The sequence below is a fragment of the Pseudonaja textilis genome, chromosome 12, assembly GCF_049901715.1.
Source record: "Pseudonaja textilis isolate UNSWEBS1 chromosome 12, rPseTex1.2, whole genome shotgun sequence".
Lineage (NCBI taxonomy): Eukaryota > Metazoa > Chordata > Lepidosauria > Squamata > Elapidae > Pseudonaja > Pseudonaja textilis.
The window spans coordinates 21,416,367-21,438,556 of NC_142001.1; the positions used below are offsets into that span (position 1 = coordinate 21,416,367).

A 22,190-nucleotide genomic window follows, 5' to 3' on the forward strand; every position below is an offset into this window, starting at 1 on the left:
GCGGCTCAGGCCTTGACTTTTACAGGAGACCCACAGCAAAGGCTTCGCCTGTGGCTTGCTCAGAACCAGTCCGATGTCACCCTGACCTGACCCAGGACATTTTATCATCTACCGGGAAGGGAGCCTGGCTCCAGCGGGGGGAGGCTCCTTTTCCTTCTCCAGACACGAAAATAACATTGGTTTGCAGCTGGAAGGAATGTGAGAAGGCAGCGAGGCTGTTTTGGGACAATCCTGCCAACGTGGCTCGAGCGCTGGGCTGACAGGCACCGCGGAGCCTTCAACATGCTTTGAGACCTGAAAGAGGATTTTGGCATCCGAATCAGGAAGGCTGCCTCAGGACCGAAAACAACAGGAACAGCCTCGTGTTTTGCAGACTTCCTCGCCCGGCGCGGGCCACCCTCCTCCCCCCGCGCGCGCGGCTCCTGTGGGGGACGCGGGGCGTCGGCGGTTTTCCCCGGGCAGCCGCGGCTCCAACGGACGGAACGCAGAGTCTGGCTCCGGTCTGCCCCGGCCGGAAGAGAGCCGAGCGCCTGCCCGGCCGCCTCCGCTGACCGGTGCGGCCTCCGGGACCCCCGAGCTGGGCGCCGTGACTTTCGGGCTTCCCGTCCCTTTAAGGCCAGGGCCCTGCCGCCCCCTCTCGGCCAATCCCACTATCCCGTTCCCCGGGAGCCCCGCCCCTTTAGGGCAAGAGCTAGGCAGCCTCCACTTCCCCATTGGCTGCTTGGGTCCGTTTTTTAAAAATCCTTAGGCCCCGCCCTTAGCAACTGCATTCTCTCCGGCTCCGGGATTGGCTGCCGCGGGGCCAATGATGTCCGCTCTTTACAAATGTAGCAATTTTCAAATCCGCATTTTGTGCAGCGAAGAAGAAGAAGAAGAAAGAATCGGCGGCGGCGGCGAGTTTTCGCGGCGGCTTCAGCTCCAGGTGAGCTTTATTGGGGGGACCAGAAGGGGCGCCTTCAGCCGGCGGAAGCCCTCTGCCTCTCTGAGCACCGCCACGCGTCTGGGCCTCGGGTAGTCAGGCCGGGTCTCGGATCTCCTCCCTTAGCCCGTCTGGAGAAGCGAGGGCGAAATTCCTGCCCGCGGGGAGGAGCAGCGCTTCCTGTCCCAGCCCGTTTCTCTCCCCTTCTGCAGCCCTGCGACGGGAGGCCCCCAGCCGGAAGGATGCCCCCTGCGCGCAACTCCAAGGGCTTGGCCAGCAAGCAGGCCCGTCCCGGCCGAGGAGCAGCGGTGGAAAATGTGCAAGTGGACAAGGTGAGCCAGAGTCCACCCCAGCCAAGCGGCGCACCAATCGCGCACACGTGTGTGTGTGTGTGTGTGTGTGTGCTCTGTCTGTGCGTGTGCTTGTTGGGTCAAGTTCTACCCCTGCAAAAGGCACTCCGGCACTCCGTGGAGAGCGCCTCTTTAGGGGAAATGTGCCTTTGGCCTCAGGTGGCCCTTTGCTCGGAAGGGGCCGGGCGGCTGGGAGGAGCCCCAGGAACTACACTGAGTGGCCTCCGGTTCCTTTGATTCTAGGAGATTTCTCAAGCGAAACGATCCCCCTCATCACCCCAGGGGGCACCCAGGAAGCGATCGGCCTTTGGCGATATCACCAACGTAAGAAGCACGGGCCCTTGAGTGGCGTTGCCCGCGGTCTGCTGGGCATGCACCGCTCCCTTGCCAGCTCGGCCGCTCTGGGACTGAATCCCGAGCAAGCAGCTGCTCGGTCTGAGGCGGTGCTGAGCGGCTCCTCTGGGTCTCCCTCCTCTAGGCTCACAAGGCCCAGGGCTTTGTGGGGAAGAAGGAGCCGGAGAAGATGATTCCCAAGAAGGCCTCCAAGGGATCCACTGCGCTGAATGTGGCCAAGAACAACGAGACCAACCTGAAGAAGTGAGGGCTGTGCTGCTGCCTCCCCTGCCCATGTGGCTTTCCTGGGTGGGCCAATGTCCCCATGGCATCAAGGTGCCTTGTACGATGAGGGCAACTTCAGTGCCCTCTTTAAAGAAAAGCCATGCTGGCACAGCTGCCATTCTCGCCAGTCTGAACGCAACCCCAAAACTCTTGCCTCAAACTTTGGCAGAGCTCGATTTGGCTGTGCCAGCAAGTGTCCAGCGTGGCGTTTCTCCAATTCCTACCACTCTGCCCCAATGTGTAACCCCTGCCACCTCTTCCAGGTCCCTGGACAAGGCACCCTCTGAGGACAGTCCAGCCAAGCTGAGCCATCTGGCCAACAGAGGCCTCGGAGAGGAGCCGGCCGTCCCACTGGTAGTGCTGGTAGCACCAGCAGCCCAGGTAGGGGAGCAGTGTATCCGTGGGCCCCGCTGGCAGGGCCTGCCTCTGGGGCAGCACACGGCTCCCTTGCAGCCAGCAGTCCTGGTACCTCGGGCACAGGGCTCAAGCCATCACCCCTGCATTGGCAGCCGGAGACTCGCTCTTTGTCTTGTAGCTGACCCTGCAAATGGCGGGGGTGTGTGGGGGAGTGGGTGCTTATGGAAGGCAGGGTATTGGGGGCTGCCTGCCAAGGGCTCCCCTCTACTTTAGGGCCAAGGCAGCTCCTGCCCTCTGGTCCCCACCCCAGGCAGGGCAACGTTGAAAGCCTCTCTCGTCCAGGTGGCTCCGGCAGAGGACATCGACCTGGGGCAGCTGGACGACCCGTACGCCAATGCCGAGTATGCCAAGGACATCTTCGAATACATGCGGGAGCGAGAGGTGCCTGCTGGGGCCCAGGGGAGCGCTGCCCTTCCTCTGCCACTGCGGATTCAGTCTCACTGGGACGGCCGGAGGAGGGGAGGGGCTCCGGGTGCTGCTTCCTGGGGGATTTTCTCAGCCACACCCTCCTTTTCCAGAAGAGCTTCCTGCTCCCAGACTACATGAAGAGCCAGCCGGACATCACCATGGACATGCGGGCCATCCTGGTGGACTGGATGGTGGAAGTGCAGGTGGGAGCCAGCCAGAGGAGGGCGGGGCTGGGGGGCGGTGGGCAAAACGAGCCTTGCGCAAGGCCGCGATGTGCCTGTGCCGGAGCGGTGCCGAGAATGCCGCCTCCGCCCCGCTCTTGGCAGGACTCCCTCCCAGCCTCCCTGAGCTGCTGCGGGTGGGGATCGAGGGTCTCCTGCTGGGCCCTGAAAGTGGGGGGCTGGGCCGAGGGAGGGAGGAGACGCCTGGCCACCAAAGCTGCTTTCTGGCAAGGAGGCTGCCCTCAGCACCGCTTTGCGCCTGCAGGAGAACTTCGAGCTCACCCACGAGACCCTCTACCTGGCGGTCAAACTGATGGATCATTACCTGGTTCAGGTGGCAGCCATGAGGGACAAGCTGCAGTTGATCGGCTCCACCGCCATCCTCATTGCCTCCAAGTTTGAGGTGAGCCCCCCACCAGCAATGGGCCAGGTCTTGGGAGGGGTTGGAGCAGAGATTGTCCGAGAGACCCCCTACCCGCTCTGGGCACGCGCTTCGCCCCTTCCACCTCCTAGAGGTTCCCTCTGGGCCTTCCGTTGTTGGCTCCAACCGTTACTTCTCAGGGCCTCTCAACATTGTGTCTTGGGGGGGGGGTATGTTTAATGGGCTGCTCCTCACATTTTCTGGGCATTTGTCCAGTGGGTCCCAACCACAGAGCATTCGGAGGCCCCGCTTAGGGCACTATCCTCCTGAGTGCAACCTCTGGGCACCCCCTGCCCCAAATTCCCCCCCCCAGAAAAAAACCCCCCAGGAAGGGATGGCATGGCCTGGGGCAGCGTCAGGGCTTTCCTCCCGGGAGGGGGCCAAACGGTCTTCCATTTGGCAGGAGCGCTGCCCTCCCTGCCTGGATGACTTCCTGTACATCTGCGATGATGCCTACCAGCGGGAGGAGCTGCTGGCCATGGAGAGGGGCATTCTGCAGACCCTCCACTTCGACATCAATATCCCCATCGCCTACCGCTTCCTCCGGCGGTTTGCCAAGGTCAGTGGCGCACGATGGGATCTGCTTGTGGGTGCCAGAAGCTGCCCTTTGCTCGGCGGGCAGAGGGGGGCACCGGGTGCTCCTGGGGGAGGGTCCGTGCCCTTCACATGTGGCTGTTCCTCCCAGTGTGCCCGGGCTACAATGGAGACGCTGACCCTGGCCCGTTTCATCTGCGAGCTGACCCTGCAGGACTACGCCTTTGTACAGGAGCAGGCTTCCCGCCTGGCTGCCAGCTGCCTCCTGCTGGCTCTCAGGATGAAGAACCTCAGAGGATGGGTGAGGATACCCGCCCCTCCAGGCACCCTGTCTCCAAGGGAGAAATGTGGGCAGGGAGGAGGCAGCGGGCAGAGCCCTGCCCAGCAGAAGGGAGGCGCTTTCCCTTGGCGGCAGAGATGGGCAGGGGACTCTTGGGGGGAGGAAGCAGGCTGGGCAGGGGAGAAAGGGCAGGGGCAGCAGCAGCTGGGGTGGGGTCCCCTGTCCATGCCACGCCCGTGCGTGGAGTGGCCTTCCTGCGCCAGCTGCACACTGAGCAAGAGCCTGCCCCCCCCCCCCTCAGTGCGCCTCTTCCCTGGTGTCTTGGCAGAGCCCAACGCTGGAGTACTACAGTGGCTACCAGGTGCCAGACCTTGTCCCTCTGGTCAGGAGGCTCAACTTCCTGCTGATCTACAGCCAGGACGAGCGGCTGAGGGCTGTGCGCAGCAAATACTCCCACCGGTGAGTGCTGCTTCCTCTGGGCCCCCTGGCCTCTGCGGGTGGGGTGGGGGTCCCGGTGCAGTGGGGTGGGAGCATCTGGTCAGCCCTCCCAGCAGTCGGGTTGGCCCAGGAAGGAGCCGCTCCTCTGCCCTTGATTGCTGACCCTCTCCGGCCTCGGCTTGCAGGGTCTTCTTTGAGGTGGCCAAGATGGAGCCGGTGAGCATGCAGGCGCTGGAGAACGCTCTGCAGAGCTAGCCCCGGCGCGGCGGGCGGGCTGCCTCCAGTCGGGGCGTGTCCTGCTCGGAAACTGGATTCAACCTGCCCTGTAAATAGATGTTCAGTCTACCAAGCCTGTAAATAATTGTTTTTTTTAATGATGAAGGGGAAAAAAAGGAAAACTCTTATGGGGGGAAATTGTGTAAAGAAAAGAACAAGCTTTCAATAAAAGAATGTGAGCGCAGCCGCCCCCCTCCCGTCTGCCTTCCATGGGCGCCTCAAGGGCCCCCCCTTTGCTGGCCGGGCTCGGCTGCAGGGTCTCGCCCGGAGGGTGCCCGGAAACCACTAAGCAGCTGCCCAGCGGAGAATTCACGCACACACGCACCCCCAGGGAATGTGGGAGAGAAGACCCAACGTTATTCCAGGATCAAATCCATGTTGAGATTTATTTCGCAAATGTGACGTCTGAAATTTGGAACCAGTCCTGGGCCGTTTCCCCACTTTTAAGGACAGTGTTTCACAAACACTTATTTCCCCCCACTTCCATCCTGTGTAGGCGGGCAAACCCCCTCCAGGCGGCCCCGGTCTCTGAAATGCACGGAGGAGGATCAGTGGACACCTGAAAGGCCCCCTTTCGCTAGGCTGTAGTGCCTAAGGCCCAAGTGGCCCAGTCCCCAAAGGATGCGCGGCTGGAGACGAACTGCAATCTGCCCCGGGAGGGGGAGAGGGAGCAGTGGGCCCATTGCCCATTTCACGGGGGCAGAGAGACTACCGGGTGGTGGGGCTCTCTTGTGCTCCTGACTTCCTTTGTGGGCAGCTGCAGGCAAGTCCTCCACGGTGGCATCTCTGCCTGCCTGCCTGCCTGCCTGCCTGGCAAATCCCAACCCTGCAGCTCTCCTTGGCCGATCCTCCTTGCCGTGCCCATCGGCTGCTCCCCCCAAGAACCGAGCTGGCTGGCTCACTTGCAGCAGAAGGGAGGTGCCAGTGCCTCCACTCCTTGCACACTTGCAGTAAAATGGCTGTTGCACATGGAGACACAATGACAAGCAGCTCCCGGCAGAGGGGTCCCGCTCAGCTGTGCACACAGGCCTAACATGGGGAAGCCAGTTTATGTGGTGTGTGGCAGAAGCAATCTCCCTGCAGCTGCCTTCCAGGGCCAAAGTGGCTGTGCCAACCCTCGGCTGGACACCAGGCTGGGAGAGCCGAGGTGTGCTGCTTGCTGTCTCATGCCCAAGTGCCGGTGGAGTCCTTCAATGGGGACAAGGCAGCCCCCCCCCCCCAGCAGCTTTGACTGATCAAGGCCGCACCCTCTCTGCCCCTGGGCAGCCAGCTGGCCCAGCAGAGTTAAAAGCCCCTCCACACCAGAAAGCTCCAGGCTCTACAGACAGATTCCACAGTGCATTTGCACAACACAGGTGAAAAATAAATTAAGGTATATATTACTCTTTAAATAAGTATCTTCTCTGCAAGGTATGTACATTTTGATCACACTTCCAACAGACTGAATTGATTGATGTGGCAGATGCAGAGACGGGGCGGGAGTTGGCGAGGGGCGCAAGGGCAGGCAAGCTGGCCCCACGGGGCCCAGTCTGCCAGGCGGGAAGGCACCGATTGCGGCCTCTAAAGGCTCCCTGCTTTCCCAGGGCCTCCTCCAGGTGTGTCTCTTGAGCATCTGGGGAAGGAAGCTGCCTTACAAGGAATGCTTTAGCAGCTCCGGATCACAAAAGCAAACCAGATCTGGAGTTTTATCGGTCTGCTGAACTGCCTCCTGGATGCCACCAGGGAGCTTCAGGGTCTGGCGAGAAAACGTTTTATTTAAAGGAGCTGCCAAGGGCTCCGTGGCCACCTGAAAAAGGAGGTCAGTGGGGGCCAATGCCGGGGTGGGGGTGGGGAAGGGCCGGCCGAGCAGGGGGTCAGCAGCCTTACGCTCTTGCTCAGGGACGCTAACTGGATAAGTGGAATTGCTTGGGTGACTGGCTGGTCAAGAGGGCTTCTCCGGCCCAACTCTCAAGAAGAGGGTGTTGGAGGCACCCCGGCCAGCTGCCGTGCGCCGCCCCAGCCCTGGCACAAAACCCAGCGGGGCTCATCCCCTCGTGTGCCGTGACGGGAGAGGCTCGCTGGAGCCCCCCTTCCCCGCAGGGTCCCAGGAACGACGGCATGCGTGGAAAGAAGCACAACTCAAGCAGGGGGGCCGGGAAGGGTGAGCACAGTCAACGTCTTCGGCACAGGTGGGAATGCAAACGCCACTGGCAGGAAGACCTCGGGCCGGTGTTGGCGAGGCCCAGCAGCCCCGCTGGACACAGTGAAGGTGGACAACGGCCCCCAAGCCATCCTGCTCCGAGGGGCTTCCCTCCCTACTGCTGCCCGGCAGGGTCCTTAATTCCCTGGAGGATCCTCTTCACGTGGCCCACTTTTGAGATCCCAAGCTCCTGCGGGGGGAGGGGGAGAGAAGAGAGGCGCTCAGGGGAGCACCTGGCCACCCTCCCCCGGCTCTTCCAGGTTCCTTTTGCACCACCAGACGCTCTGTGCAAGGTGGGGAGGGGGGTTGACTGCAGCCCCCTCCATGCTGAGCTCCCACAGGGCCCCCCTCGCGAAAAGGCCCCCTCCCATTAATGACGGGGGTATAAGAAGCCTGCCCCCTCCTCCCCGGGGGGGCGGGGTGGGGGGCTGGCCCGCAGCCCCTCCTTGTGCCTTCGTGGAGGGGAGAGGCAGCAGGAAGTAGAGCCGGTGGGGGCAGCTTGGCCGTACTCCAGGCGAGCAGGGCAGTGGCAACCCCCGCGCCTCCCGCAGGCCGGACTGCGCAGGGTACCTTCAGGTCTCTCCTCTCCAGCAGGATCAGCTCCGAGCCCTGGATGTCATGGCGCACAAAAAGCTCTTTGTATTCCCCTAAATCGAGGGCCTCCAGCCAGGCAGCCACCTCCTCAGGGCCCCAACTGTCCACTGGGGGCCAAAAGGAAAAAGACAGGAGATGTGGTCGGTTGGTGAAGGGAGGGGAGGGAGGGAGGACCAGGACAGACAGGGTTGCGGGGGGCGGGGGGGTGAAGACGGAGGCAGGCAGATAGCAGCCCAGGTGGAAGCAAGCTCAGGCAGCCGGGGGGGATCGCAAGGGAGGAAGAGCAGGAAACTGGGGTGGGGGGAGCCGTGTGAGGAAAGGACAACTAGGTGGGGCTCGGCCCATCCAGCAGGCTGAGCCCATAGCCAGACCCCCTTGAACCTGTGTGTGCTACAGACCCCCAGGATTCCTTGACAGGTCCATGACACCTGCAGCCTCTCTGCCTGCCTGCCCCGGGCAGGGACTCTGCACTTCTGGCCTTGGGCATCTGTGCCCCCTCCAGGTGGGCTCTGCCTTGCCCTGGGGAAGTAGCACCCAGGCCACCAAGGGCTTCCCAGCCACCCCCTCCAGCTACGGGTGGGCTAGCTGGCCCCTCCCTAGGGCTCCTTTATCCAGGCGCTGAGATGATGCGTCCTGCCCTCCTGGGTGCTGGGAGGGCCACCAGATTACCTGGGGTGACCCCGCCAGATCTCTGCTTTTGGAGCTTCTCCTTCTTGGGCTTTGCAAGATTAATCCGTAGCTTCAGGCTGCCCTTGTTGCTGCTCCCGGGAGCCTCCGGGCCCATGACCTGCGGGGAGTAGAAACTGCCGCTAGCAGCACCGGAAACCCTCCATTCCCCGCCTCCCATCCCAGGGCTTTGCCAGGGCACGGCAACCATCAGAAGGGAGGCCGTGGCAACGGCAGATATGCCTCGGCTGCCTTCCCTGTGGCCTGGCTTGGGCACCCAGCGCCTCTGTCGCCCAGCCGTCCTACCCTGGAGCCTCCAACAGGCAGGCCGAAAGCTGGCCCAGGGACTCCGGGGGCCTCCTTCCGAGGCAGCCGCAGGCCGAATGACTGGCTGCTGCTCTCTGGGAAGGTGCGCCCGGCTGTCCACGTGCCCACCTCCTCAGCGGAGCTTGAGACGGGGGCCATCCAGTGGGCCTCGGAGAACCTCTGCAGCTCCTGGCTGACGGCGCCCAGGGCCTGGTGGAGGGCGTCCTCTTGCTGGGGAGAATCCAGCTGCTGTGAGAAAAGGCTGGTGAGGAGGGCTGCCTCTGCCCCAAGGGAGGGCAAGGGATGTGTGGGCCCGTCCCGCAGCTTCTGCCCCGCACTCACCTGCTTTCCTCCCAGGAAAGCCTGGGTTTCGGTGCACAAGGCCTTCACGCTGACGGACACCTCCACAGCCAGGCTCCGGCTAATCAGCTGCAGTCCCCGTCCGTCCCCACCCCCGGCAGGAAAGAAAGGAGTCAGCGGGGGCTGGCAGGGAAAGGCAGGCCACCGGCAGCCGGGGCTCAAGGAGAGATGTCGAGGGAGCGTCCCCAGCCCTGGCGGAGGGTCCTTCCACGCCCCCCCCGGGCAGCTCCCCAGTCTCACCTCCGGGGCCCCACTGCTGCTCTTGCAGGCCAAGACCTCGCTCAGGGCCAGCGAGCTGCTGTTCACGGCATGGGCCAACTCCTGTTCCATGCCTCTGCGGGACTTGGCAGCCTCTCGGATCCTGCAAGGGGCAGAGGAAAAGGCCTCTCAGCCACGGAGGGGACTTCAAACCCGCCCCCCATACTTTGGCCCCCGTCGAATGCGGGAGAAAGCAAATCCTGGGGGTGGGGAGTCCACACCCCACACATTGGCCGAGAATGAAAGCAGGGAGGCTGAGCAAAGCGGGGCAGATGGCGAAGGTCCTTCTGCCCGGAGCTCTGTGGGACTCCCTCCTCCTGCCCCCCAACTCTTCTAAGACCTGGTGAGGGAGGCTGGCCTGAAGGTGCGCTTCGCCCCCAGTGGCCCCCAGGGCCTCCCTGTCGCCTTTGGTGGGGAACAGAGGCAGCGTCAGTCACAAAGGCCTCCCCCCACAAGCCCCGTGGCCAAGGGAGGCTTCTAGGGCAGCCTTGATTGGATTGCGGGTCTGGCGTGGTTGGCACCTGCTAATGAGGGTTTCGGTGGCTTGGACCAGCTGCTGCATCTGGGCTGCCTCCTCCTCCATCAGGTACTCCATGGACTGCTGGGAGCTGAGCCGCGGCCGGGATGGGGCTCGGTAGGCCTCCCCCTTTTGCTTGTCTTCCCACGATTTCAGGGTGCTCTCAAAGGCCTGCAGGGACGCGGGTTGGCCATGGCTGAGAAGATCAGGGCTGGGGTCCCTCCCGACGGTGGGCCAAGATGCTCAGAGCCCACAGGCCTGGCCCTCTCTCTGAGCCGACACCCCACCAATGGGTTGCTCACCCTGTCCCTGGTCAGCATCTGGGCCCGGTTCTTGTGCTGGATCTTGATCATGCCTGGGGGTTGTATCCAGGCCTCTCCGTCCACTTGCACTGGGACCCCTTCGTCTCCCCGAATCGTGATCTTCACCATCCGGCACTGGGGAGGGAAAGGCCCAGTGGGAAATGCCTGACCTCCCCGCGGAAGAGCCACGGACGGCCCCGGCAGCGGGCCCTGCACAGGCCCTCTCTCACCTGGGCAATGCGGTGGTGCTGCAGGTTGATGACCCGAGAGACCGCCATCTGGATGCTCCCAAAAACAGCCACCACCTCGAGCTTCTTGTCGTCGAAGGAGGGAGCTCCGAAATTCTGGCAGGGAGAAGACTGAGCATCAGGGAGCCGAACCCGTTAGAGTGCAGAGCACCTGAGCCCACGCAGTTCTCGGCCAGGTTGGTCAAGCGGTTTGTTGTGCTTCTTAGCAGCAATGGCAGTGAAAGCAGCCCTCCCGCAACCGCAGGAGGAGCGTCTGTGGCCAAGAGGCAGGTGCTCCGTGCCAGGGACTCACGCTGTCTTCCTTGGTGCCTCCCCAGAAGTTGATGCCGCCTGCATAGCTGGGAATGTTAAGCACGGCGATGCCCTGCAGGCTGGGCAAGGAAATAGGAACTCCGTCGCACTGGAAGAGAGCGGAGAGAAGCCGTTTCCGAGGGCAGGTGGAGCCGGAGCGCCTGGAGGGAGTTCCGGGCAGCCCCTCTCAGCAGGCTCTTGGCAGCCGCTTTGGCAGTACCTCAAGTTGGACCCGCTGCTCCAGGTTCTTGTAGGTCCGCTGCAGCAACTCCTTCGTTCCCAGGACCCCATACCACATCATATTTTTGGTGCGGCTGCTGAAAAGGCAACCAAACCGGGGGTGTCTTTCTGCTTTCTCCCAGCAAGACAGGATTTCCAGAGATCGTCCCCCTGCCTAGCTTTCCTCGGTCCTCCTGCCGGGTTTATTCTGCTCCTGGCCAACTCCTCCTCCTCCTCCTCCTCCTCCTCCCAGCCAGAGAACTAAATTGGGTTTTCCCTCCAGGGCCAAGCAGTTAGCCAGCTGCAATAGCTTTGCAGAACCTTTCAACATGAAATAAGTAATAGCGCAATGATTAGGTTCCTCCCCAGACCTCCCTTCCTGGTGGAGGAGTCTGCCGGGGGGTTCAGGGCCCAGAGCGCAACTGCCAGGTTCCCAAAGGCCCCCCCAAAGGCCCCTGAAGCCGAATCTCAGGTGTGTCCCTGAGCAACCCGGGTGGCTTTCCCTCCCGTGGTTGAAGTGGGCTGCAGCCGCGGCCCAGGTGGCTCTCCAGCACCGTCTCCTCCTGGCCTGGGACAAAGGGATTCCTCAGCCAGCTGTCAGATGCAGTCCCGGTCTCTGCGCAGACGCGGACCGGCCAGGAGGAAGCACTCTGAAGCTGGGCAAGGCAGGAGCCACCTCAGGGTCCTCTGGGCTTCCGCCTTGGGCAACATTCAGCCTTACCTGCACTTCTTTGGGTGCTCATCCCTTTTGTTGTTGAATTCCAGGGAGATCTTGGCGTCCAGGCCAATGCCAAAGTAGTTATTCATGACGCATCTTTCAGAAAATTGTCTGGAACCAGCAGGTGGAGGGAAAGGAAATAGTTCAGCAACAAGCACTGAAGCAGAACCGGGAATACAGCACCAGAATACAAATAGTGGGTCTGTTTCCCCCGTTTCTGAGCACTGCAGGGAGGAGCATTTGGACACCAGCACAAGAGGCACTGGGGGGAGGGGCAGAGGAGCGGGGAGCCAGGTGGAGGTAAGATCGGAGCCCTGACTGATGCCACGCCGCCGCCTTTGCCCAGTCTCCCAAAGCAGCTAAGATCAGGCCAAGCCCTGGCTGGCTTCCCAAGACCTGTTTACCCGCCTCCTTGGAGGATGTTAATGGACTGAGGGGGGCCAAGCTTGATCAAGGTCACTTGGAGGTGGGGAGGCTGTCCAAGCCTTTTCTGCTGAAGCAGGCCCGGCCTCCTTCTCGGGGCAGGAGCTTCCCACGCAAATATCCCCAGCCCAGGGCAAAAGGGGGCATGCCACGCGCCCTCTAGCAGTGCCTGGTTGGGGCTTTGGGAAATTTAGCCTCTTCCCTGGGGGCACAACGGGGCAGGTGACGAAGCCAGGGCCCTCCGGCTGGGCCCACCTCTTCGGCCAGAGCCGGTTCAAGCCCCGGGGGCTGCTTTAAGACGGAGACGGGCCCTTGGCTTTAAAGGGCCTTTGTGAATGCTGCAGGAAGGGAAGGGCAGGGAAACCTCTCCATAGGAGTTGCTCTCCCGCTGTGTGCAGGCTGGAGAAGCCTCCGATGCGGCCCTTCCTCCTCCCCACCGGGGGACACTCACATAGCATCGGGGTCCTCGGAGAAAGGGGTGGGGGTGAAATGCTCAGGCTGATCCAGGAAGAGGGAGGAAGTGGTGGAGATGACTGTATCGCGGCGGGACTCTGGAAGAGACGCAGCCAGGGAGGCTGAGCAGCTCTGGAGGTGGCTGGCATCGCCTTAGCCCCCCCAAGCCCACTCAGGATGGAGCGCCTGAGCGCTGCCCAACCTCACCAGAGGCCAGAGACACCCTCCCCCCTCCGTCCCTCACAGCCCGCCCCCCCAGACTTACTCTGGGCTTCTGCCTCCTTGCTGAAGTCCTCCCCACTGTCCTTCTTACTGGCCAGTGAGAGGCTCCGATAGGCCTGGGTCTGCTTGTTCTGCTCGTCCACCGCTGGCAGGAGGAAATGCAAGCACCAACCCAGCTCACTCCCAAGAGGGACTGCAGACCCCGCGGGGCCCTGCTTTCCACCCTCGGCACCCCCAGTGGGATTTTAAGAGGAGGCTTTGCTGCTGTACCAGGAGCAAAACTCCCAGAAGGATGGGGAAGGCCGGCAGCAGTGGCCCCTCTGCCACAGCCGGCCACGGGGCCTTGGCACCCAGCAGACAATCTCCACCGAGGTTCTCTTGGGACGCCATTCTTGACGTCCCGCCTGCCCACCCTGCGCATCCTCTGGCACAACCGGGTAGCTGGCCCACCCTGCGCATCAGTCTGCAGGAGCTTTCAGCCGTCCAGCCTCCCTCCGTTTCCCTGCCGGCCTCTCACCCTTCTCCGCCTGGTCGATGATCTGGCGCAGCGCCTTCTTGAGGCTGTTGGCTCTTAGCATGAGCTGCTCCTTGGACTTGAAGATGCGAGGAGGCCACGGACCGGGCTGGACGGTGCTCGGCTCCTTGACCTCAGGGGCTGCAGAGCTGCCTTCTGGGACCAGGATGGCCTGCGACTCCTCATTCAGCTCACGGACAAGCGAGTCCAGTTTCTCACTCAGCGTGGCACACTGGGAGTGGACAGGGAGGGGGTCAGCCGTGCAGGCTAGGCCTGCAGCTTCAGCACCCTCCTTGGCCTGGCCCAAGGGAGGAAGGTGGGGATACCCCCCCCCCACACACACACACACACACAAACACAAAAGCAGGGATGCCCGGCAGAGCCCAGGTCTCTTCCCTGAATTTTCCCCCCAACGCTCTTGCAACCCTCCCGCCACCCCGCAAGGTTGCTCTTGGCACTCTGGGCAGCCACTTGCCTTGCCAGCCATGATGGCTGCTTCCTGCTTGTTGTCAGCTGCCCGTCCATAAGCTTTTCCCACATCAGCTACGAAGTCATTCACCGTCCCGCACAGGAATCTGGGAGAGGAAGAAACCGAGGTGGCAACTCCCAGGCAATTCAGCCGGGCCCTTGAATGGAGCAAAACCCACACGGAGCTGTGTTTCGTGGAGGGCGCCCTGCAAGGGAAACTCCCCCAGGACGTTTATATCGGTTATACGTTAAAAGTTCTCAGTGGCAAAGTTAAACCGATGGGAGCTGCTGGATATATGGAGCTATGATTTGTGCATATAGCATGGGGCGCACTCTCAAGGTGGACAGGGCGTACTAAGAGGTGTGGGGAAAAGAGCAGAATCCGGCTTAAATGCGGGGAAGAAAAGCAGACCGCTCCATTCTGCCCGTCTCCCTGCAGAGGAAACTTCTCAAGACAGCCGGGAGGCCCAATGTGCAATGGGGTTTGGAAGGGGCGGCAGGGACTGTGCCACTTGGGTTGCTTCCCCTTGGCAAGCCATTGGGGAGGCGCTTGCGGCTGGTGCCCGCCCATCCCAGGCAGAGCAGCAGGGCCCTTACTTTGCCGAAGAGATCACCACCGCGTGTTTGTCGGACTCCAGGATCTTGGCCAGGTGGAGGGCTACCGAGTCAGCATAGTGCGAGATCTGAGCCTAAGGGGAGACAGCCCATGCCACTGTCCCTTAGGCCAGTCCCCCAGAAGGGGCCGGGCAAGGACACGGCCCCTCCCTCCCAGCTGGCCTGCTGCCAACCTGGATGGTGGGATTCTCGCTCTCATCTTCCTCCAGGGCTGGGGGTGACTGCTTGGGGGCCTCGTAGGTCAGGACGCTCCACCTGCAGTGGAAGTGAAGGGGCTCTGCAGTGCCTCCCACCCAGGCATGTGGACATGGGAGGGTCCTCAGGGCTGAAGCGGCAGGACCCCCCTCCAGACAGGAGCTAAAGGGCCTCTCCCTTGGGCATCCCTTCCGGGAGAGTGGGGACTGAACCCCTCCTTACCGGTCCAACATTTTTGTGGTGGCACGCTCCAACTTCTCCAGAACCTGCAGCAATTGTGTATCATCATCGCAGAGGCTGCCCCAGCCGAGCACCCGGGCGAGGTCATTCCCAGTGCCCAGGGGCAGGACACCAAGCTGGCACTGCAGAAACGCAGAGGGAGGGTGAGCTGGCACAGCCAAAACGGCCTGCAGGCTCATCCCAGGCCTTGGGGAAACTGGGCACCCTCCATTCCTCCCAAGTTCCCCAAGGCCTGCCCCCGTCGTTCCCGCCCCCCCACCCCCATTCTCCAGGCCAGTGTTTCCCCAAGGCAGAGGCAGAGGGGTTGGCGGCCCCTTAAAGCCGACCTGTCTTCTGCAGCAAACCTTTTATGGATGCCAAAATGGAAGGCTGGGGGAGGGGCATCCCTTCCCCCACCGGCTTCGCTTGTTTCTCCTCTTCACAGGTCTCAACACTTACACAAATTGTACACAAAGCTCTCTTGAGCTCAAACCCTCCAAGGCTGCCAAAATCTCTTATTTGCCATCTGTTTCTGCACACACCATCCTCAGTCCCAAGTTTTCTCCTGATTTGAATTCAGGCAAGTGTGTGTGTGTGTGTGTGTGTGTGTGTGTGTAGGCGCACTAGATATAGGGAAAGAAGCCAAGAAACCGAGTGTGCTGCCCAACTCTTGACCTGGCTGGGCGATGGGCTTCGGGGGGCTTCACCTGCTTGTGCAGCCCCAGCGAGTCAATTTCCGACAGGACCCAGCCGACGCTGCCGTCTCCGCCACACACCAAGATCCGAAAGGTGGAGAACTTTTGAAAGAGCCGCAGCCTGGCCGGAGGAAGAAGGAAGAGGAGTGAAGCCCCAGCTGTCCAACCAGCAGGCAGGCAGAAGGGGGCCTGTGGCAAGGAAAGGGCTGGGTCACGTGACACCCCCCGCCCAGTCAAAATGGCCCAGAACTTGGGGGAGAACCTCAATTCTTGGGCTCCCTCTGCCACCCCCGAGGCAGGACAGCGGGGGGCTCTGAGGAACTGGGACCCTTACCCAAGGTGTGGCCCACCATTCATGAGATCAAAGACTTGGGCTGGGTTGAGGAACTGCTTGAACTTGCGCAGGAACTTCACCCCTTGGTTGTCCCCACTCTTGGAGTTGACAAAGGCCAGGAGGGGGCTGGAGCAGCTGGACGGGCAGGTGGCCTTCCAGAATCCTGGCACGGGGGGGAAAAAGGTGGTGCTTGTGGCCGACGCCCCCTCGCACAGTCCTTGCTCGCAGAGATTGGGGGTGCATGAGAGCCTCCCCTGAGGCGGAGGAAGGGGCCCCAAACTGGGAAAAAGGGCCCCAATACCTGGGCAGCTCTTCTGAGTAACAGAAGCCTCTGCTTTAGCGGAGGACAAGAGAACCGGAAGGGAGGAAGGGAGGGAGGGAGGGAGGGAGGGTGGCAAACGTTTGAGAAGCCAGAAAGCAACCACCATCTTCTACAAAGTAGAGAAATCGTAGCGAGGGGCACCCATGGCCCTCAACAACTGGCCCACATCTGAGCGGCCCCAACAAGATGGGCTGCTGGCTCAGTGGGTGGAGGGCGCCTCCAGCAGGGGGCGCTCTAAGACCCTCTGCTGCAGCTGAAAGGGATGTGCTGCTCTGGTGCCACCCCCCCCATGTGCCCCCAAAACCCGAAGGCCCCCCCACGCATGACATGCTGCTGGGCCTCTGGTGGCTCCCTGGGACCCGGTTCCCCTCTGAGGGGGCCCGGACTGCGGCTGCAGGTGCGGCCCCCAGGCTGCTCCCGGCCGCCCCTCTTACCGTCGGAATCAATACTGTTGAGGGCAGTGGGGGGGATGATGGAGACCTTGTGCTGGCCCAGGGGACACTTCTTGCCCAGCCGCTCCCGGCAAGTGCTGTGAACCTGGAGGGGGGCAGAGGGACCCCTGAGCAAATCCCCCCCCCCAGGAAAAGATGGGACTTCAAGCTATGCAGGCTCCTGGCCCCCAAGCGCCGAGCGGAAGAGCACAAGGGCTCCCACAGGCCTCTCCAGGGAGCCCAGGGAGGGGAGGCTGCTTCCCCTTCTGCAGACCAAAGATGCCCGGGCACAGCCGGCCTTCTCCCTTGCCTTCCAGCCTCGCCCAGCAGTCAACATGGGCTTGGTGCCCTCCCGAAGCCCAAGCAGCCCCCATTTCCCTCCCCAGCAAAGAGCCCAGCATCCTTCTTCCCCCCTCCCCCCATGTAAGAGGAACCCATTCTTATTTGGGGTGGGGGGTGGGGTGGAGCTCTGTCGCCCCCTTCTCTTGTCCAGCACGTGTTGGAGGTAGAGGTTTAGTCAGAAAAGGCCAGGGGTAATTAGGGAAGGTGGTATGTGTGTGTGTGTGTGTGTGTGTGTGTGTGTGTGCTTACAACAGTCTTGCACCAGAGACAGCGCCAGTCCTGCAGCCTTCGGACACTGCCGGACGTCTTGTCACACACAGCACAGCGGGCACCAACCGGGAGATTCCCCTCCAGCCACTGGTGGGGCATGGCCACCTGCAAGGAGAAGGGGCCGGCTTCTGTCCGCGGATCCAGCCCTCTCCCTTGCGGGAGGGAAGTGGGGGTGGGGGGCTGGCCAGCAAATCTGCTGCCCAAGGAAGCCCCGGACTCACCCCGTCTTCATCCTCAATGATGTCGTTGCCAATGGAGGCCAGGGTGGTCCACTTGCAGCTGTTGGTGGCTCTCACTGCGCAGCGCTTGTGGGCCTTGAACTTGCACACTGCGAGAGAAGGCAGGAGTGGCACCGAGGGAAGAGGAGGAGGGGGCGGCCCCGACCCTCGTGACCGTCCCTCCTGCCAGGGAGAAGGGCCTACCTTCACAGGAGAGGCCGTGGGAGGTGACGCCGGGCAGGGCCTCTCGGCAGACGTTGCAAAAAGTGGGCCGGGTGTGGGAGCAGGCGTACCAGTTGTGCATCCCAGAGAAGTGCTCCATGTTGAACTGGGAGGCCTGGAGCAGAGCACAGCAATCGGTGGCTGCAACCACAAAAGGCGCCTCCCCCAACCCTCCAGGCCCCAGGTCTGCCCCAGGTACCCCACACAGCCCCCCCTCACAGGACCACCTCACTGATTTCCCATTTCTGGACAGACTTCAGGGCCCCAATCCAGTCCTCCATCTCCTTCCGGTTCTCTGCACAAAGGATGAGTTTTCGGAATGGGGTGATCACCTGCGGGAAGGGAGGCAGAGAAGCCCTGCAGTTGCTGCTGCCGCCCCCAACACTGACTCAGCCACCTCCACTTGTTGGGTTGGCCAGTGGGGGGACCCGATGGGAAACCCCTGAGCCCTGGCTACCTCTGACTGCAGCCTTCAGGCCCAGGACGCTCCTGAGCGAGGAGCTCTTAGCGAGTCCTTAGCGGCAGAGTTGGCATGGCTCCGTTTCCCCAGCTGCTATGGCAGTCATGCCACGACCCCGAGGGTTAGGCGAAAGCAGCCTTGGAAGAAGCTTCTTGGGGTGGCCCAAAACCCAGGAGCCGGCGGCCCTTCCTTGGACTGTACCTGTCAACCAGATCTCCAGCATGGATTTCTGCAGTGTGCTTGCTGTCGGCTGCCATAGAAATGGGGAGGGGGGCATTTGGGATGGGGAAGCAAGCTGGAAGGGGCAGAGGGACCCAGCTCTCCTCCCAGAACCTCCCCAGTGAGAAGCCTCTGGGTGATCTTGGAGCTCCGCATCCATTCGCCAGAAGCCACTTCTGGGGCTAGGGCTGCTTTGCCTGGGCCTCCAGCCCAGCCCTGCTGGCTCTCCGGGTTGCAGGCAGAGGGAGGTTTGTTCTCACCCCCTGTTTCCGTATCATTGGTAACACGGGATGCCTGCTGGTGCTCTCAACATGGGCTCTACCGCCGGTTCTTTCCAACAGCCACCTACCCACCCACCAGCCTCCAGGAAAAGAAGACAGAGCTACTACGGCGATCTGCAGGGCCCAAAACAGGGGAAGTGCTCTAGGGATCCCAGCCGAGTGGGAGGAGGAGGGATTGGGGAAGGCGGGAGAAGAGGCTCCTGGGTGTGCCAAACGGACGCCCAATGCCAGGCTTCTGACCCCAGCTAGTGGACGTGGCAGACGTACCGTAAAGCTGTTGTTGATGTTCTTGGTGCTGGTTTCTGCCACGCTGGCATCCGACAGGTCCACTTCATCAAAGATCAGTGACTAGGAGAGCAAGGAGGAAAGGGAGGGGTCACCTGAACTCCAGAATTTTGGAGGCCAACCATGGACCCTCCAACCTCACCTGGCTCAAGCAGCTTCCCTTTCATTTCACAAGGAACTTCTTGGCCTAGAGCCAGATCAGGAAAACGGGCAGAGCCCCCACGTGTCCTGTTGCCAACTGTAGGACTTTCAAGAGAGCCCAGTCCTGTGGCCCGTTTCCTAAAGAGATCTGTGGCGCCCATTCCACGCAGCCCTTGGGGTGCCCTCCCTCCCTCCCAGCCTTGTCCCTGTTGTGCAGATCGGGGCATCTCTGCACAGGGCATGGCGGGGAATAGGTTGCCTCTTGGGGAGAGGCCCAAATGCCCAGGGCTCCTGGGTGGGCGGAAGCCGGCAGCCCTCCCCTCCCTTGCCAGCCTCACCTTGGAGTCTTTGGCATAGTAGAGGGTCCGGCCACGCAGCTTGAAGAACCTTCTCTTCCACCGCTGGAACGAGCTCGTCTGCTTCAGCAAGAGCCCTTCCTTCACACTCTTCTGCAAAGAGACGGACAGCCTGGGAGATTCAGACACGGTCGCAGCAACCTCGGGGAGTCAGTGGGTCTCGCCCTGGGCCCCAGCAGCTTCCCACAGGGGTGCCCTCAGCATCTGGGCTTCTTCAGCCCTGGTCTACCCGTCACCTGTTGCCTTTGGAAGGTCTGTACGGGCCTGGCAAGGCAGAAGCTAGGAGACTGCCCTCCTGCCAAGGGCAGCATAGGGAGGGAGGCTCTCCTCTGTAGCTTTGCCCCCCGCCCTTGCCCTTGCCCCAAGGCTGCTCCCCTCCTGGCAGGGCCAAGTCTCCACCGCAGCCCTTGCTGGGTGGGCTCCTTCCTGCTTCTCTCCTGCCGCCGCTTCAAAGGAGGGCAGGGCACCTGGGGCCACCAAACGGCGGCTGGACGATCAGCGCTCCAAGGCGAGGAGGAGGAGGAGGAGGAGGAGGAGGAGGGCAAAGGTAAGGTTTTATTGGAGAGCCCGGTGCCGAGGGATCAAAAGCTCAGCACAGGAACCGGAAAAACCTGATCCTCCCTTGGGGAAGGAAGCTGCGCACCCTCTGCCCGGGGGAGCCCAGGCAAGCTACCAAGCACTTTTGACCCGTGACGCAAACCCCTCAACCCAGAGAGGGCTGTGCCACGCTCTCCCGGTCTTGGCAGCATAGCCTCAGCAACAGCCGCCTGTCCAAGTCTTGGGCCAGCCTGGCAGAGAGGCGTAATCCAGGGCAGCCAGAGAAGGGCCGCTGAGGGAGGCTGGAACGCCCATTCGGCTCCTTGGTGGTCTTGGGTTCCTCTCTCCCCCCACGGCCTCCACGCCACAGATGAACCCGGGATGGAGCTTCCCCTCCCCCAGGGATGTCCCCTCTTGCCCAGCAGCTCCCCGGGAGAGCCCTTCTTTCAAGAATCTACCCCCCCCCGAACCAAGGCAGGAGCTCAGCTGATTGGATTCTCTGTACGAAGAAGGTGACTCCCGGTTTGCCAACCAGGGTTGGCTGCTCTTTGAGCTCAGGCTGCTGGCTGGCAATTGGACTGACAGGCAGCCAAGAGGCAGAACCAAGTCTGATCTAAGCCGCTCCTCCCGCAGGCAAGGCTGATGTTGATCAACCCCAGCCAGCCACAGATCCACAGCCGACCATGGTTTGTTCTGGAGGAAGACCAGCCCTCCAGGGGCTCCAGGGCCCGGCACCTGCTCATCCAAAAGGCACTGCCGGAGCTGACCTGGCAGGACGACCAGGGGCTCCACTCGGCCCGCTGCTGCATCCAGGGCTCCAGAGATCCTGCGGGACAAGCGGCCTCTGCAGCCCAGCTGACCAGGCCCTTCGTACCCTCAGGGCAAACGGAGGGCGGCTCCTTCCTGCACTGGCTGCGCTCGTGAATGAATGACCAGGCCGGAAGGAGGAGCATTAAGTCCCACCGGACCTTTGGGCAAAGAACCTGCTCTTTCCATGCCAAGCCCCACTCAGTGGGGAGCCCGAAATGCAGGCAGCGTTGGCTCCCGAGGGGGGGGGGCACCGTGGCTGCTGCACAGAAGCCGCCCCCTTCCCCTCCAGGCCCTGCCACCCCTTCTGCCTTTCCAAGGAGGTGACTTTGCTCTGCACTGGCGCCTGGGCCGGGGGCCGTCCTGCCATAGAGGCACAAACAAAAGGGCGAGGAAGCTCGGCTGGATTGGCAAGCATTGCCCGGCCCAGCCCAGAAGAGACCCAGCAACTGCGCACACCTGAGCTCCCCCCATCCCCGTGCCTTCAACCTGGTGAAGGGGGGACTTTGGGGAGCGCACCTCTCCTTCACGCCCCAGACTCCAAGGAGTTCCTGCCTGCTTCCACCCTTCTGCTGGAAAGCAGAGAAGCTCCCACCCCCACCCCCCCGCAAAGCCAGCACCCCCCACAAAGGGCCCTGGAGAAGCTGGCCTTTCCCAGGAGCCCATAGCCCAGCCATTTGGCAACTGACAGCCCCGTGGCAGCTTCTCTGCCCTCAGCAAGGAGACCGTGCCTGCTGTTGACTCCTGGGCCAACTTCTAGCCCCGGGTTGGGACTGGCAGCCCGTGGGAACGTCTGGCAAAATGCAAGCCAAATAAATGCAGAACTGCTGGCTGGCGCAGTTTTTCTTGGCTCTTTTGATTTGTTCCGGAAGCTTCTTCTCCAAAGCACCCTCGGGAGAGCGCACGTGCGGTGCTTTTAGAAACATTTTTATGCCACCTTTCAAACAGAGACTCCTGAAGGGCATGTAACGTGCTAAGCCATTAACATTCAGAGCAATCCTATAGCATGAAACCCGGCTGAGAGAATACAGCGACCAGGGTAGTTTCTAAGTTTCTAAGCACATACGTACATAGGAATTGGGCAGCAGTATACGTTTGTTAAATAAATAAATATAAATATGTTTCAAACGAGCGCAAGAAGGCAAATGAGCGGAAGGGCTCTTCACTCAGAGGGGCTGCCCATTCCTAAAGAAGCGGTGGGGGGGAGGAAAGGGCCTCAGCCGCGTTCATTTGGTGGGGGCTGTTTCTGCCGGGGGCGGCCGTCCAGAAAAAAGCCAGGCCAAGCTTGGTGGCAGCCAAGCAAGGACTCCCCGCTGACAAGGGCTGCCTGTGTCTTCACGGGGACTCAGGAAATGCGGCTGCAATTCCCAGTTCTCTTGAGCGCTTGCCACTCCTCTTCCTGTCTTTCTCACCCACGGGTGTGGGGGTTTTTTCTCATAGCTGGGCATTGCAAAATTCACTGAGACTGGAGGCAAGGGAGGCTACTGGTGGCGGCGGCCAAGGGCTCAACTCCAAGCCTCCCCCCCCCCACCTGAGTCTTGCCAGGGGAAGTGGCTGTGGCAGCGCCCTTCCCAGGGCCAGGCAGGCAGGCAGGCAGGCCGCCCAGTGGCTGGAGGAGTGA

At 61.8% G+C, this 22,190-nt stretch overlaps 2 protein-coding genes across 6 annotated transcripts in view; one reads left to right on the forward strand and one right to left on the reverse strand.

Moving 5' to 3' along the window:
* On the forward strand, window positions 1–5,066 carry CCNB3 (cyclin B3). 2 transcript variants are annotated; one of them, XM_026716620.2, is made up of 12 exons: window positions 1–922; window positions 1,132–1,251; window positions 1,513–1,593; window positions 1,748–1,866; window positions 2,151–2,268; window positions 2,587–2,685; window positions 2,823–2,915; window positions 3,199–3,336; window positions 3,758–3,913; window positions 4,040–4,189; window positions 4,497–4,627; window positions 4,792–5,066. In XM_026716620.2, exons 1-12 carry the CDS (start codon window positions 806–808, stop codon window positions 4,859–4,861), a joined length of 1,392 nt encoding a protein of 463 aa, XP_026572405.2. In that variant the 5' UTR covers window positions 1–805; the 3' UTR covers window positions 4,862–5,066. The 2 variants fall into 2 exon arrangements, with proteins under 2 accessions (XP_026572405.2, XP_087797379.1); XM_087941253.1 differs by having other exon boundaries at window positions 674–922; window positions 2,151–2,250.
* Window positions 4,961–22,190, reverse strand: part of DGKK (diacylglycerol kinase kappa) — a 25,288-nt gene continuing 8,058 nt past the window's right edge. The window contains exons 3-30 of one of the 4 annotated variants that reach the window (XM_087941247.1): window positions 19,208–19,318; window positions 18,711–18,791; window positions 17,711–17,815; window positions 17,466–17,598; window positions 17,265–17,371; window positions 17,023–17,148; window positions 16,435–16,537; window positions 15,679–15,841; window positions 15,357–15,465; window positions 14,653–14,792; window positions 14,409–14,490; window positions 14,218–14,309; window positions 13,628–13,727; window positions 13,156–13,384; window positions 12,682–12,783; window positions 12,415–12,514; window positions 11,544–11,651; window positions 10,824–10,917; window positions 10,605–10,712; window positions 10,295–10,408; window positions 10,065–10,199; window positions 9,767–9,933; window positions 9,228–9,348; window positions 8,970–9,056; window positions 8,757–8,876; window positions 8,325–8,442; window positions 7,632–7,762; window positions 4,961–7,251 (exon numbers count right to left, since the gene is read on the reverse strand). In XM_087941247.1, coding sequence (XP_087797373.1) covers window positions 7,177–7,251; window positions 7,632–7,762; window positions 8,325–8,442; window positions 8,757–8,876; window positions 8,970–9,056; window positions 9,228–9,348; window positions 9,767–9,933; window positions 10,065–10,199; window positions 10,295–10,408; window positions 10,605–10,712; window positions 10,824–10,917; window positions 11,544–11,651; window positions 12,415–12,514; window positions 12,682–12,783; window positions 13,156–13,384; window positions 13,628–13,727; window positions 14,218–14,309; window positions 14,409–14,490; window positions 14,653–14,792; window positions 15,357–15,465; window positions 15,679–15,841; window positions 16,435–16,537; window positions 17,023–17,148; window positions 17,265–17,371; window positions 17,466–17,598; window positions 17,711–17,815; window positions 18,711–18,791; window positions 19,208–19,318 — 3,261 coding nt within the window. In that variant the 3' untranslated portion in view covers window positions 4,961–7,176. Of the gene's footprint in view, window positions 7,252–7,631; window positions 7,763–8,324; window positions 8,443–8,756; window positions 8,877–8,969; window positions 9,057–9,227; window positions 9,349–9,766; window positions 9,934–10,064; window positions 10,200–10,294; window positions 10,409–10,604; window positions 10,713–10,823; window positions 10,921–11,543; window positions 11,652–12,414; window positions 12,515–12,681; window positions 12,784–13,155; window positions 13,385–13,627; window positions 13,728–14,217; window positions 14,310–14,408; window positions 14,491–14,652; window positions 14,793–15,356; window positions 15,466–15,678; window positions 15,842–16,434; window positions 16,538–17,022; window positions 17,149–17,264; window positions 17,372–17,465; window positions 17,599–17,710; window positions 17,816–18,144; window positions 18,194–18,710; window positions 18,792–19,207; window positions 19,319–22,190 lie in introns of those variants that run through there. The other 3 variants (XM_087941246.1, XM_026716617.2, XM_087941248.1) reach the window with 3 other exon arrangements.

Bases quoted from the DNA above. Each gene is read 5' to 3' on its own strand.
- CCNB3 (XM_026716620.2), top strand. From the start codon at position 806: ATGATGTCCGCTCTTTACAAATGTAGCAATTTTCAAATCCGCATTTTG. The intron at 2,269-2,586 runs GTAGGGGAGCAG...TCTCTCGTCCAG, and splicing joins TGGTAGCACCAGCAGCCCAG to GTGGCTCCGGCAGAGGACAT. The intron at 2,916-3,198 runs GTGGGAGCCAGC...TTGCGCCTGCAG, and splicing joins ACTGGATGGTGGAAGTGCAG to GAGAACTTCGAGCTCACCCA.